General features: G+C 34.8%; 1 protein-coding gene across 8 annotated transcripts in view; it reads left to right on the top strand.

Moving 5' to 3' along the window:
- The window catches only part of FBXW7 (F-box and WD repeat domain containing 7), a 156,293-nt gene extending 140,518 nt beyond the window's left edge, over positions 1-15,775 (top strand). For all 8 annotated transcript variants that reach the window (XM_081135353.1, XM_081135359.1, XM_081135357.1 and 5 more), the window contains 7 exons: positions 4,359-4,482; positions 6,258-6,394; positions 7,332-7,445; positions 8,618-8,799; positions 10,760-10,985; positions 12,538-12,748; positions 13,856-15,775. In XM_081135353.1, coding sequence (XP_080991479.1) covers positions 4,359-4,482; positions 6,258-6,394; positions 7,332-7,445; positions 8,618-8,799; positions 10,760-10,985; positions 12,538-12,748; positions 13,856-14,124 — 1,263 coding nt within the window. In that variant the 3' untranslated portion in view covers positions 14,125-15,775. The remainder of the gene's footprint in view (positions 1-4,358; positions 4,483-6,257; positions 6,395-7,331; positions 7,446-8,617; positions 8,800-10,759; positions 10,986-12,537; positions 12,749-13,855) is intronic.
- Positions 15,776-16,053: the final 278 nt, after the last annotated feature.

The raw sequence follows: 16,053 nt of genomic DNA, 5'->3' as shown, positions 1-16,053 counted from the left end.
CTTGATTTTATTAAAACAACAGTTTTTTTCTTTTATTGTTTGTTAATCCTAAATTCCTTTGAAAGTGATAATTTTATGATTCTATTGAATTGTAGTTCTCTGTTACTTACATTGTGTAATTTTGAAATATATGGAATTTCACGTGTCTTTTTCTACTAATCATCCTACTTTTCACCCCCATCACTCACACACACACACACACACACACACACACACACAATTACAGATTTCCTATACCAGTTGCATTCTTACAGCATTTCTTTTGGAAGTTTTTGTGCCCATTTGTTTTTGTATCTTTACGTCAGCTAACACTATTTTTTAATCGTAGATTGATTATGATCATATGGGCATTCTTGACTGTATAAATGAGGCATAATTTAGTTACAGTTTTTTATTGTTATAGGCTACATAGTTTCATTTTTGTCAGCAAACAGAAATAGTATAACATTAAATAATGTCACCATATTTTCAAAAAGTATGTATGTGCCAGCTAAGAAGACCAATATACCTTTGCAAATGATCCTGAAACTTCAAATTTGAAGAGAAAAGGAATCAGTTTTTTTCAGATAACCAGTCTAAATATCCTCAAGGCATTTAAGATAGTCCCAATAATAATTTCACATTAGATATGAACAAGATAATTTCATTGTATTTAGTGTATGAAACTAATCATAATTTAAGGAAAAAGCAAAGTAGAAAAACTACCTCATTCCTGAAATGTTTCTTCTTTGGAGTGATTTTTTTAAAAATGATACTGTCCCAGAAAAAAACTTCTATTCTTGCTGGCTCATTCTAAAACTGAATCCTTTGAATAGATTTGGCTTATGAAAGTGATACAAGCTCTTTTTGCCTCTAGAAGGATATTAATAATAGGAAATACTTTTTTTTAAAAGTATTTGACTGAAAGTAAATTTATTCACCTCTGATATGTGTCATAGTTTTCCTTGATAGCCTTCTTATTTTAGAAGGTAGTATTTTTGTTAAAAGAGACTTTCTCTTAGTCCTGTTTGCCCCTTATCTCTGAGAATGGTGAGTTTTTTGTTTTGTTTTATCTTTTTTTGTATTTTACTTTTTAACAGACAAAAATGTGATTTTAAGTAAGAAGAATATAGAAGTATTTTTAAGAGACTGAGAATTAAGCCCAAATGAAAACTTTTTTGGATTAAGTGTTCTTTTCAAGATTGCCTGAGGAAAAAGAAGTGAGGCTAGGTTGGAGAATGAGTGAGCCCTGGCTTAGAATATCATCTCTGTTACCCCCCCCCCCTCCTTTTTTTCCAACTACTAGAAAAAAATTTTCCTGTTTTGAAAAATGCTTTATTTTATACATGGAGAAACAATGGCACAGATCTTAGTCCTTAAGGAAATGAATATTATTTTATCAGAGACTAAGTACTATAATTATTTAAAATATTTTCTTCATGTCAGGAAATGGACATATAATAATTTTCTTATAATTCCTTTCAATAGATCTCAAAGCTCTTTACCAACATTTATTTATTAATCTCAAAAACCTTGCCTAAAATCTCACTAGTCTCGCTTGGGAGGCTTGTGATGAACAGCATTGCCCTTATTGTGTAAGTAAATACCAAGAAAAGCATAGTGTAGAGCAGATGATTTAGAACAAAACCTATATTATTAACATAGGATCTTATATTCTTTATTCTTTCAGTAATTGAACCCACTGAAGTATAGCAATTCTGGAAAAATATTAGCTACTTTTAAGTATAATATGGTGATCTTTTATATAGGTTATAGAGAAAAACAAAAAAATAGCAACTCACTGAAATTAAAAGTTGGGGCAAAAAGGTAATTATCTGAAATAGATTTTCAATTTAAGAACATCTGTCTGGTGGAAGTGTTCCTTAGGAAGAATTACTAATCTAGATTTTACTTTTAAGACATGATTAGAAAACTGTATTAGTTAGACCATTTGACTTGGCTACAATAACCCTGTAACTCCCTACTGTGGTGTTACAGGGGTATAGTTTGGTACAGTGCCCTTTCTCTGTCCCCTGTAAGGAACCCCACATAACAAGCCCTTGCTTACTTTGAGGAACTGGTTCACTTCCCCATAATACCTAAGAATTGTGTAAGGAATTGCTGTTCTCTTTTTGCTTGGCAATTTAACTTAAAAACCATGTAAAATATTGTTGCCAGCATATTTGTGTTCTACTCTTTCCCTGATTTAAACCTTCTTTTCTGATTTATATTTTCCTGGTTCTGATTTTTTAATGTGTATTTTCCCATTTTGCTGTGTGCATTTTCTATAATGCCTAGATGTTTTCATGGAACTGGCTAGGTATAAATAGGCAAACGTTTAATACATTGAAGTTCATGATTAAGTTCTTTGCTGTTTTCAAGGAAAGTGTGCTCATTATCTATGGAGTTAGCACTGCAACTTTCCTTAGTATCTGAGTGTTTCTTTATATTTCTCTGTACTGTATTCAGACATGGGACTAGATGATCTCTTAATCTCACTAGTAACAAATGAACTTCTACCTGTTGACTTTGGGATATACCAGCGATTTTCAACCTTTTTCATGTCATGGCACACATAAACTAATTACTACAATTCTGCAGCACATCAAAAAAATATGTTTTTTGCTGATCTGACAAAAAAAAAAGGTCATAATTTTGATTCATTCACACTGGAAGGCTGTTATTGTGTTAGGTGTTGTCATTTTTTTAAATTTGACAATCTAAGGGAAAAGAAGTCAGTGCCTCTGACTAAATAGTCAGGTATTGCATGATTTAAAAATTTTTGCAGCACACCAGGTGCCTGCCATGGCACATCCATTGAAAATCGCTGGACTATACCTTTGAAATCTGAGCTGCTCTGGATTTGTTTCCTAGCCTTTAAAATTGAATATTTCTATAAATTACCTGATTTCTACTTCAGCTAGATAACTAAAGCAAAGACTAGACTTTTTCATATGGCCATTCTAAAAATCTTGGGCATAAAATAGCATCTCTTACACAAATACAATTTTGTTCCTAATAATTTCTGTGTTAAATATCAATTTCACATGGAAGATTAATAATATAGTGGTATCATATTACTGTTATATTGACTCTAAGCAAGGTTGCCTAGGCTTTGATTGATTGATAATTTCAAAATTAAGTGGCTTATGAAATATCTGTTTAAAAACTACAAATACATACATTGTTGTATATAGTTATGCCTTATTATTTTAGATGAGTCAGTTTCTATATATGGTACTGAAAATCTTTCCCGACAGACCAAAAGTAATTATTCCACAGAGTTTTCTACTGCCATTTGTCAACAGTAGTATTAAAGTGAATACTGACTAGTTAAAGTACTCTCTATATAGAATGTACTCAATAAATTTGTGATTAATGATGAACTCCATATATACAAAGTCATTGGGAAAGTTTAACTTATATCATGTAATTTTTATCTTAGCATTAAAAATTAATTCAAATTGTACTTTTACTCCCTTATATGGCCCTTGGCCTTTTAAATGATAGTTTGTTTTAATCTTTGTAATTTAATTTATATGAAAACTAAATTTTCTTGCTCTGTTTATTTTTTTTATTTGATCTGTTTAGATAATTTTTGTCCTATCATAATTTAAATTATTTTGAATTGCCTTTACATAATGGAAAAGAAATTGATGGTTTGCAAGTATTGGAAACAAAATTTTTAAATCAATGCTATACCAAAGAGCTGGCTCCAATATATAACTACCTGGCCCATCAAGAAAATCCCCTTAAGCAATGTAATTAGCATCCAATTACTCTTATATGTCTATGGAGAGGTTTAGTAATTGTCCCCTTTTGTCATTTACTGTAAAGGGTATAAATGTTTGAAAAGTTCATCATTGTGGTAATAAACACTTTGATTTGGTAAAGAACTATTAACCATATCTATCAGAATTGATCTCAAACCATACTACACAGAATATAAATAAGTCTTATTTACCTTAAGTCCTGTCTTGGATAAATTTACTTTGTACTAAGAAGAGAAAAAAGACAAAATTTAAACAACTGATAAAGTAAAATAGGTAGGTAGGTAGGTAGGTAGGTAAGTAGGTAGAATTCTTGAGTTGAGACTCAGCAGAGGTAGGAGCAGAGGCTGGGCGGTTTAATAAGTATTCCTTGAAGAGGTGAGGAATTAGTGGAGTGAAGTTCATAAAAGCAAACTGAGTGGGTTTTTTAAATCTGGTATATATCTTTTAAGCTTGAATATTAGAAAGTACTGCCTTTCATAATTTTAGGAATTAGAATGTAGAATTATATTACATTTATTTATAAGTGCTTTGTCCCATAGAGAATAATTAACTTATTATTTTTATATATGTTAAAATATGGGTATACTGTGCTTTTTCTTTTCATAGCTGGCACTTTATGTGCTTTCATTCCTGGAACCCAAAGACCTGCTACAAGCGGCTCAGACATGTCGCTACTGGAGAATTTTGGCTGAAGACAACCTTCTCTGGAGAGAGAAATGCAAAGAAGAAGGTAAGGCTTACGTAGAGAAAATGTTCATACTTTGAAAAAGCAAAGTGATTCTGAAAACAAATAGAAAAAAATAAAAATAAGTTTTATGTGCAAGTAGAATAAAGTGGTGGATAAAAGGAAAAGAGAACTTTAGGCAGCCTATCAGAGAATCAAGAACGAGTGTTCATTAGCATTCACCTACTTACACAAAGTCTACAGGTTATTCCACACGTTCAAATGAGCCAAATCTTGCAGCTGATGCCTTTAATGAACACTGTAACTAATAGCAAGGATATATGATTTTCTTCCCAGTAGAATTAGTAAACAATGAAAAAGTCAAGATGAGGATGACTTAAAGGAAATCCAAAGTTACATTAGCAATTAAATATTCAAATATTCCATATTTTATTCCTCCACAAATATTTTTTGGACATCTCTTAAGAACTGGGGATTCTTAAATGCTGGGGACATAGTAATAAGCTCCCATTTTCCTCCTGTCACAGAGCTTATGTTCTTGAAACCTGTAAAAAAAAAAAGAATTCCCTTTCTTAGTAGAAGAGTAGGTATCCTCCATATTAATTAAAGAAAGAACTTTATTTTCCAGCAGTCATCTAGAAAAAGAATATTTTTGAAAAAAATATGTAAAAATATTATTTGCTTCTGACAAGCAACATTTTTGAGAAAGGATCTTAGAACATGAGACAGATCCTCCATAGGTTACCCTCCCCTCCGTGGAGGTTATAGTGGGGTGGGGAGCACTGAGGTTAGGAAAGCTTGGCCGTGAGATCCAGGGCTCCTGGTTTCCAGTCCTGCCTCTGCCCTGTCTGTGGCTTGGACTCAGCAGTGATACCTTCTCTTCTCAGGTGTCTATATACATAAAGTGGGGTTAACCATCCCTGCCTTACCTTCTCAGTATCATTACTTTAATGACTTTTAAAAAATAATGGTAACATTTACATAAAACTGTCACCATGTTCAGGTGCACAGTTCATGACATTAAGTACATTCACGTTATTGTGCAGCCACCCCCACCACCCGTCTCCAGTGCTTGGCCTCCCAGCTGAAACGCCATTCCCACGTAGCGCTAACTCCGTCTCCCTGCAGCCCCTGGCAGCCACCATTCTACTTTCTGTCTCTGAATCTGACCGCTCTACGTACCTTGTATAAGTGGAACCATGTGGTATTTGTCTTTTTGTGACTGGCTTCTTTCACTTAGCATAATGTCTTCAAGTCCATCCACGCGGTAGCATGTTAGGTTTTTTTAAGGCTGAATGATATTCCATCTTATGCACATACACATTTTCTTTACCACTTATCCATCAGTGGACACTAGGGTTGCTTCTCCTTTTTGCCTGTCTTGAATAATGCTGTTATGAACATGGGTGTACAAATATCTGTTCAAGGCCCTGTTTTCCCTCCTTTAGGGTCTATATCGAGAAGGGGAATTGCTGGATCATATGGTCATTCTGTGTTTAGTGTTTTTGAGGAACCACCATACTGTTTTCCATAACAGCTGCATTTTATATTCCTACAAGCATTGCATTAAAGGTTCCAGTTTCTGCACATCCTCCCCAATATTTCATAGAATCATTTTGAGAAAGAAAATGAAATGGTTAATATAAAATAACTTCATATAAAATTTAAACTTTACATTATTTTGTTTTGTAGTAATTGTTAGAAATCAGTGTTCTGCATTTTGGTAGTTTTCAGCATAGGAGAAAATGAGATACATTATAAAATGTGTAATATTTATTATTGGTGAAGACAGTTATACTCTTTTAATTCTTTGAAACTAGGTATTGATGAACCATTGCACATCAAGAGAAGAAAAGTAATAAAACCAGGTTTTATACACAGTCCATGGAAAAGTGCGTACATCAGACAGCATAGAATTGATACTAACTGGAGGCGAGGAGAACTCAAGTCTCCTAAGGTAACTGAACTCGTGCAGTGTAGCAGAATCTATTAACTAGTGTTAGTATCTGGTGTGTTTTTCCACTTCCTGGCAACCAGTATAACTTGACACCTATCTCCAGTAGAAAGAAAACAATATATTTTTAAATAACTGACATTATCCTATTGTGAATTTCTCTAGTCTGACAACTCATTGTCTTAAATCAAAGACAAGTTGGTTGGCATGTATCTCTATCTTACGTAAATGAAATTTTTTCTGAATATCCTGTTGAATTTTGTGTCATATATATTCTACCTAAGAATTTGCTCCCTCTCTGACCACATAGTCCAAATATGATTTTTGAGGAGTGCCTGTGTTTTGTTTTGGTGGCCTTTGTGTGTTTTATTTTATAAATTTAACTATTGTGACTTTTTGTCTTATAACATTTCAAGTATATAAAAAATATCAAAAATGCTTGAAATTTTTAAATATATTTTTATAATTGAAAAAAGGCAATTTGGGGAGACACAGTTCTATTCCTGTGTATATATTATGGCAGATTTTTTTTGTTTTAAGTTAAAAAGCTGATAATTATGTTGCTCTTGTCTTTCTAGTTAATAGGTGCTTTTGTTTTCGTGTGTCAAATTGTAAAACTTAGATGCATATTCCTTGGTTTGAACAGATAAAATAGATGACTTTAAAATGCATTTGTGCTTGAACCGTCTTTATGAGGTCTTGACTCGGTAAAATTATAACAGTTAATTTCTCAAGTATAAATAATAGAATATGGAAACAGTAAAATGTTTAATACTTGATTCATCAACCAGGAATGATGATGCTTCATATTTCATATAAATTTTAATTCTAGAAATAGACTACAGGTTGCTGTTCCTATTTATGGTTTCATTTTTCTTTTCACCAGTATTTTAAAAAACATAATTCAGTCACATTTCTAATCCTTATATCTACCTCGTAGGTGCTGAAAGGACACGATGATCATGTGATTACATGCTTACAGTTTTGTGGTAACCGAATAGTTAGTGGTTCTGATGACAACACTTTAAAAGTCTGGTCAGCAGTCACAGGCAAAGTAAGTTTATTTCTTTGTGCACTTCATGAGGTCCTCATTTTGTGTATGTCTTTGCAAGGATCGGCCAGTGAAAGGAAAACAAGGATTCATTTTTGACTCTAGCTTATTTTGATAGCAAATAGCAGAGCTTCTAATTTAGCTTCTTCCTTGGCATGAAGATGATGTTTCTCATGATAGGAATATCGGTAGTTTCTTCCTTATTTAAATAGTTTGTCTGTCTGTGTGATGTACCTATTAAGATTTTACAGATGTGCTTTATCTTTTTCTTGTCTTAATTTTCCCCACTTTTTTAACCATCTAAATTATATTTTATTCCTTTTTAATCTTTTTCAAAAATATGAGTGAAGGATATTTGTTTTTCCTTGTAAAGTGCTTTGTTGATAACCTACTTACAGTTTAGAAGTTAAATAAATCATGTCAATTTAGACTTATCTCAAACTCTGTGAGGTGAAAGTTAGAGAGACTAGGTATTTAAATAGGAGTTTGAAGCAAAAAGCGGCCAAGCAATCGGTTTCACTGCATATAATATTATACCTTAATGGTCCAATGGAGGATATTTTCATCAATTAACCACCTAAAAAAAAATGGAAGAAAGCATGGGGGCAAAAATCTGTCTTATAAAATGTTGATTCTTGGGCAAGAATCTTCTAAATATTCCAAGTTAGATGTTAGAATTTTTAAAAGCAGCTTTATCTTTCCATAGTTTAATGTTAGTTTTGGATTGACTTCAGGGCTGTAATGTCTGTCTTTACTTGTCTAGAAGTACCTTACCTGGCTCCTAACTACTGCCTTGTGGCAGATTGAGATGAAATGTGGTATGTAGCCACACCCAGCGCTGTCGGCCTTCTTTCATTGAATCCACTCCCATGGGCGAAACCAAGTTGCAATTTTAGTAGTATTTCATCAGAGAGGCCAGACTGGAGCTTTCATACTTTAATGATAAATTTTAGTTCTTCAGCTGTGTGCATGTATATAACATGTGATGCTATTGAATAAGCTAAACAATGAATAGCTATGGGGTCACATTATAGTGATGTGAGAAATTACTTTCTGATATGCCAGATAATCAAATTGAGTAACTATGACTTTACTCCAAATTTTAATGAGCTACTGAAATGTTATTTAAATCATTTCTTTCTGCCCAAAAGTAATCATCTTGAGTGTTTTTCCAGTGTCTGAGGACATTAGTGGGACACACAGGTGGAGTGTGGTCATCGCAGATGAGAGACAACATCATTATCAGTGGATCTACAGATCGGACGCTCAAAGTGTGGAATGCAGAGACTGGAGAATGTATACACACCTTATATGGGCATACTTCCACGGTCCGCTGTATGCACCTCCATGAAAAAAGGTGAGGGCAGAGCCCAGCCTGGTTGGGAATTCTTGTCTGTCACTTGTGAGTTTGGGGTCTTCTGTGTAGAGTTCAATTTGTGTAATACTTAAACAGTGTCTAATAAAGAGATAGCGATAATGTGCTCTTAAATTAGTCTTTAATTATTAGATTTTGGATGTTTCTGTACTGGGAAAGCAGTAGTGTATTGGCTTACAGTTGGGGGGGTTATCTTTAAATTTTCTTTCTCGTTTATTAGTGTTGTTGGCTTTCTCCTTGAAACTCTCTACTCCCTAAATTCAAACAACATCTTACTTTATATCTCTACATCTTTGATGACTCATCATCTTCCAATAATTTTTTTTTTTGCTATTCATATTTCTGCTAGTGGGACACATTCAGTTATTCAGGCTTCAAGTCTCCAACTCTTTTTAATTATGTACTCATCCTACCCCACTCTGTCATATTCCCTATATCTAGGTGAAAGCTGAGGCCTGTGTTTCTTAATTTATTCTCTCATTGCCTGTCACCTGAACTATTGACACAGCTTTCATACCTGGTCTTCTCACCTTTTACACAGCTCTCCTCTAATAATGACAGTATCACTGCCTTTGGGAGCCTTCTCTTGTCTACCAATTTAAGGACAAAATTCTCAGTCCCAGTTTTTAGAATGGTTTCAGACAAACCAGACTGCTTGGTTTTTTCCCTCAGTGCCTTTACTGTTGGTTTTATCTCATCCTACAAAGCCCTCCTATTTAAAGTCCTTTATATCTCCCATTAGCATGTCTTCATGGTACACCCATTAAACAAATGTGGTTTCTACTTCATCTTTCTGAAATGGTCTTTGTGAAGGGTCCTCATAGTGACTCCACTCCAATCTTTACCTTTAACTCTGCCCATAGCATCTTCTTTATTAAGAACCATTACATTAAGCGGATTTCACACTAGATTGGTAATATGTCAAGAAAAAGTACCTTTTCAATTTTAATTTGAATCTCCTTTGAACAGTGTGCTCTACTATTAAAAGTTGGGGGATTGGTATCAAGAGACCTTGCATTTCAGTTTCTATTAGTTCTGACTTAAATCTCTCAGTGCTTCCATTTTCTACTCTTCCAAATGTGGAAACTATGGCTTTTCTTTATCTCTGAGGAATGACATAAAGATACCTGCACGTTCAGCTCTCCTTTGTAATCCAGAGATGAATGCAGTATTTGTATCATTCTGGTCTTCAGAAGAGTGTAACTTCAATAATGTTGGGCCAGATTTTGAAGGGATTTCTCTTGCCTCAATGTATGTGTCTTCTGAAATCTGTGTATCATAATGCCCTATAGCCTGTTGAATGTTTATATTTATAAATATTTGAGACATGTCTAAAACTGGTTAATTTTACCAGAATATATGGGGTAAAGCACGTATCTCTAGCTGTTTAAATTCCAAATTCTTATTTGTTTTGTTGAGTAACCTTTATTGAATTCTTCCCTAACCACAAAGGGAATATGTATGTGTTCATCATCAGAATTTGGGGAAATGGCAGAAAGAATAAAGAAGAAAATTTTATTTTTTTCAAAATACTGCCACCCACAGATTTCCCAGTAACATTTTATATGTGCACATTAGCATTTTATTTCTAAATTTAAGATCTTACTGTATATATTTAGAATGGGCTGCTTTTGCTGCCCATTTTTAAATATAGTACAGTAGTTTTCAGACCGTTCCACACAACCCCAAGCAGCTACTCGACCTCTCACAGGTGGGGAACTAAATAGGCCAATTCTAGGCTTCTCAGCATCCCATCCCAATGAGAGTAACTCACCTTTTGTATGATTAAATATCAGGGTTTTACATAAGCGTTCTTTAAAACAGGTGTTCCTTCCTACTTAAGAAAAAAAAAAGGTTTAATTATCACTGACTTTATATATCATGCTTTCTTATGTTATTAAAAATTGTAATACTTTTTTTTTTTCTGTTTTCCTCCCTACAGAGTTGTTAGCGGTTCTCGAGATGCCACTCTTAGGGTTTGGGATATTGAGACAGGCCAGTGTTTACATGTATTGATGGGTCACGTAGCAGCAGTTCGCTGTGTTCAATATGATGGCAGGAGGGTTGTTAGTGGAGCATATGATTTTATGGTGAAGGTGTGGGATCCAGAGACTGAGACCTGTCTACACACGTTGCAGGGGCATACTAATAGAGTCTATTCATTACAGGTAAGAGATCCTATCTTTCCTACCCTTTAGATGCTCTACTGGTGAATCACAAGATAGTTTTACTCAGATAACGACTGTCAAATTGTTGATCCAATGCAGTCTAAAAAAAGATGAATCAGATTACCTGTTGTTTACATATACTTTAAAATTAGCATGAAGGAAGCATAAATTTTGAAATTATTTATATGATTTGTTTTGGTTTTTCTGTGATCCATTTTCCCTCCAAAATACAAATATTTATCTTGGAACCCTAAGTTTTGCAATATTAATTAACAGGTAGATAGTCTCATAGGAGAATAACCCGGGTTTTAATAAACTCCTTAGCAGAGGATTAATTTGGCCAAAAGCTGCCCCTTTGCCTTGATAGCTGGAAGTTGATGGACCATGTAATTGTGATTCCATCCCCATTCAGCAAGAAAATGGAGCCCTTCTGCATAAAACTGCTCGACTCTCTCAGGGCTGATCCCTAATCATAAAGAAAGAAATTTGACTAACCTAATTTTTTATTTACATTTGAATCTGATGTACTTGGGTAGAGTGCCATATTTTGAGATAAATAAATTAATAGCAAGTTTAGAAAATGGGTCTCATTTTATTTGCTGAAAGACAGCATTTCCATTCAAAAATATTTCCAATTACTTATATAGGTTCATTTACCAGTTATTGCCCATTAGTGATCAGCAAATTAGAACATAGTCTCAGTGCTGACAGATCTGTTCTTGGGGTATTTGTTTCTTAATTGATGGAATACTAACTATGCCACAAAAATATTGACACCTAATAAAGATGTTTGTTAACTTAGAAAAGGTTATGAATTTGGAGGAGAGGGGATTGGCTGTAACTGTTTTTATGTTTTGTGATATGCTCAGAACCTTAATGAATATAATATTCTTATTTAACCATTAGATTTAGAAAAGAGATAGCAAGATCTCTTGCTATCTGGGAATTAATAGATACTGACTTTTGGTATAACTGGGAAGCAGGAACAGAGGTGCTGTATGGCTTGCTTTGTTATCAAAACACCAGCTTTTCTAATTCAGGATATAACTATCTATTGGCACATTTCCTAATTAGCATTTAGGTTATTGTAAATGCAATTTTTATTTTACGTACAATTTTTAGTGGAACTAACTTTTAAACATCATGAAAGTTATCTCTAGCCCTTTCCATGTGTGAGGTGTTGACGAGCACACCCTTTATTACAACCTGTATTGGGAGTTTCAACTTCCTTTTGGGAGGTAAAACTCAAATGGCAGTCCTTATTACATTGTCCATAGAATGTAGCTACTATGTGTGGCCAGATGACCTGAAAATAATGTGTTCATTTTAATTGTTTTGTTTTCTTTTTAATTGTTTCTGCATCTTTCAGATAGAAGTTTCTGAGAACATGCACTGTAGAGTTGCTTATTACATGCAGTTTATCCTAGTACCTCATTTTGTTCCTGGAGTTCCTGTTCTCCATGCCCTACTCCCCTCCCCCATTAAGATTAAGGTCAATAAATAATATCAAGAATATCCACATGTCTAGTCTAATAAACTTTGTCTTTTGTAGTTTGATGGCATCCATGTGGTGAGTGGATCTCTTGATACATCCATCCGAGTTTGGGATGTGGAGACAGGGAATTGCATTCACACGTTAACAGGACACCAGTCGTTAACAAGTGGAATGGAACTCAAAGACAACATTCTCGTCTCTGGGAATGCAGACTCTACAGTTAAAATCTGGGATATCAAAACGGGACAGTGTTTACAAACATTGCAAGGTAAGAGTTGGTTACCCCCCCTTTACTTGTGTTTGTTAAAAATTAGGTTGTTAGTCAAAAGAGAAATATGGAGCTTTTGTGTTATGAAAAGAATTAACATCATACAAAATGAAAATGCTTATTTTGGATAAGTTTATGAGAATTTCCACTTTGACTTAACAAAATTAGGCTGTTTTTGAGAAAGTATGCTAAATTGTGTTTTTAATATAAAATGTAAATTGTGTTTTTGATATAAAACTATTTAATCACTGTTTGCATGGACAGTCAACTCTATCTGACCTTAAAGAGCATTGTGAAGAAAGATCTTGGCTATATCACAGAAGCAACATGCTAATTTTATTAATTGAGTGATCATTTCATTTAGAATTTGTAGTCCAATTTTAAATTAAAGAGCTGTCTTGCTGGGGGGAAAAAGGTTCTCTAATCTGATAGAAAATTGCTTTGGCTCAACTTAGACCCTTGACCATCTGCTTAACCAGGATAGGAGGGAATGATAGTGCCCACTCCCACTGCAGAAAGAAAACTGTGACAGCCACCATTATTAAATGAGGCACAACAGTGTTATCTTAAGTCATGATTAACTTCTTTTTATTGGTCACAGCCCTTAGAAAGTGTTTTGTGTGTGTGTGTGTTTTGTTTTTTTTTAGTGAGGCCATCTGGTGGGCCATATTGCAGCTTTTTACTCATTGATTTTGTATCTTTCTTGGAGTTTTAGAATAGTGTCCATTCAGCCTTTGCCCTTGACTGGTCAATTCAGAGCAGTAGGGCAGATCTCTTATGCCCATTTGTCCATCAGCAGAACCCCTGAAGCTGGGCCATCTACATCAGCACTGAGAAAAGCTCTCATTTCTATAGCCAGCAAACATGTGTGCTGGTAGCTAACCAAACTTCTTGGAAACGGAAAGTTAACGTTTCAGTTACAAACACCTACCAGATTTTCTTACATCCCTGCTGATCCTAAAATACTCAGAACACAGTTTCTAAATACGCAGCATTTTAAATATTTTGTGTATTGTATGTTCTAATGTAGAAGTCTACAAATTACAAGGTAACTAACTCATAGCCGTGATTTCTAACCAGTAATTAAATCCCTTTGGTTTTGCCTAGGTCCCAACAAGCATCAGAGTGCTGTGACCTGTTTACAGTTCAACAAGAACTTTGTAATTACCAGCTCAGATGACGGAACTGTCAAACTATGGGACTTGAAAACGGGTGAATTTATTCGAAACCTAGTCACATTGGAGAGTGGGGGGAGTGGGGGAGTTGTGTGGCGGATCAGAGCCTCGAACACAAAGCTGGTGTGTGCGGTCGGGAGTCGGAATGGGACTGAGGAAACCAAGCTGCTGGTGCTGGACTTTGATGTGGACATGAAGTGAAGAGCAGAAAAGATGAATTTGTCCAAATGTGTAGACGATATACTCCCTGCCCTTCCCCCTGCAAAAAGAGAAAAAAAAGAAAAAAAAAGAAAAAGAAAAAAAACCCCTTGTTCTCAGTGGTGCAGGATGTTGGCTTGGGGCAACAGAATGACAAGACCTACAGACTAAGAGGGAAAGAGGAAGAGATGACAAACCGTAACTGACAAGAGGCGTCCGCGGTCTCATCACGTAAAGGCTTAACTTCTGACTGAGGGCAGCTTTGCAAAGCGAGACTTTCTAAATCAAACCAGGTGCAATTATTTACTTTATTTTCTTCTCCAGCGGTCATCGGGCAGTGTCAATGCTGAACCATCGTCTCAGATTCTGCGAGTCCGTTCTCTCAGCACTGAGACCTAGGACGGAGCTGCAGTAGCATCGGAATCAGTATGGTTGACTTTCTAATCAGAGAGCATCTGCAACAAAAGTCATTTTTCTGGAGTGGAAAAGCTAAAAAGATATATTACTGTGAATTGTTTTTGTACAGTTATCATGAAAAGCTTTTTTTTTTTCTTTTTTCTTTTTCTTTTTTTTTTTTTTTTTTTTGCCAACCATTGCCAATGTCAATCAATCACAGTATTAGCCTCTGTTAATCTATTTACTGTCGCTTCCACATACACTCTTCAGTGCATATGTTGCTCAAAGGTGGCAAGTTGTCCTGGGTTCTGTGAGTCCCGAGAGATGGATTTAATTCTTGATGCTGGTGCTAGAAGTAGGTCTTCAAATATGGGATTGTTGTCCCACCCCTGTACTGTACTCCCAGTGGCCAAACTTATTTATGCTGCTAAATGAAAGAAAGAAAAAGCAAAATATTTTTTTTTATTTTTTTTCTGCTGTGACGTTTTAGTCCCAGACTGAATTCCAAATTTGCTCTAGTTTGGTTACAGAAAAAAAGACTTTTTGCCACTGAAACTTGAACCATCTGTGCCTCTAAGAGGCTGAGAATGGGAGAGTTTCAGATAATAAAGAGTGAAGTTTGCCTGCAAGTAAAGAATTGAGAGTGTGTGCAAAGCTTATTTTCTTTTATCTGGGCAAAAATTAAAACACATTCCTTGGAACAGAGCTGTTGCTGCCTGTTCTGTGGAGAAACTTTTCTTTTTGAGGGCTGTGGTGAATGGATGAACGTACATAGTAAAACTGACAAAATATTTTAAAAATATATAAAACACAAAAGTAAAATAAAGTTGCTGGTCAGTCTTAGTGTTTTACAGTATTTGGGAAAACAACTGTTACAGTTTTATTGCTCTGAGTAACTGACAAAGCAGAAACGATTCAGTTTTTGTAGTAAAGGCGTCACTTGCAAACAAATGAAATGAATGAAAAAGTCAGATGGTTTGCCTCATTCTCCAAGAGCCACAACTCAAGCTGAACTGTGAAAGTGGTTTAACACTGTATCCTAGGCGATCTTTTTTTTTCCTCCTGTTTATTTTTTTTGTTTGTTTTATTTATAGTCTGATTTAAAACAATCAGATTCAAGTTGGTTAATTTTAGTTATGTAACAACCTGACATGATGGAGGAAAACAACCTTTAAAGGGATTGTGTCTATGGTTTGATTCACTTAGAAATTTTATTTTCTTATAACTTAAGTGCAATAAAATGTGTTTTTTCATGTTAGTATGCCTGTTTCTTCCACTGAGGTCATAAGACTTCCTTATAAATATTTAGGGCTGTCTGTAATACTTAAAAGAGCAAAGTCTTGGTTTCTGTGCCTTCTTAGTAGGACTTGGAAATCAGTACTTCCCGGCCTATGTTATACAGCTCAAGTCAGAATAATGTGCTGTGAGTGCAGGTTTTCTTTCTCTCCTTACCCTCTGAGGGATACTCCACTGGGCGTGTCTCTGTTATATTGGGGTGTGTAAATATGAGACCCGAGTCCCCCAAAGAGGGACAAA

Source organism: Miniopterus schreibersii (assembly GCF_964146895.1).
Source record: "Miniopterus schreibersii genome assembly, chromosome: 4".
Taxonomy (NCBI): domain Eukaryota; kingdom Metazoa; phylum Chordata; class Mammalia; order Chiroptera; family Miniopteridae; genus Miniopterus; species Miniopterus schreibersii.
This window is presented reverse-complemented; position numbering and strand designations above follow the sequence as displayed.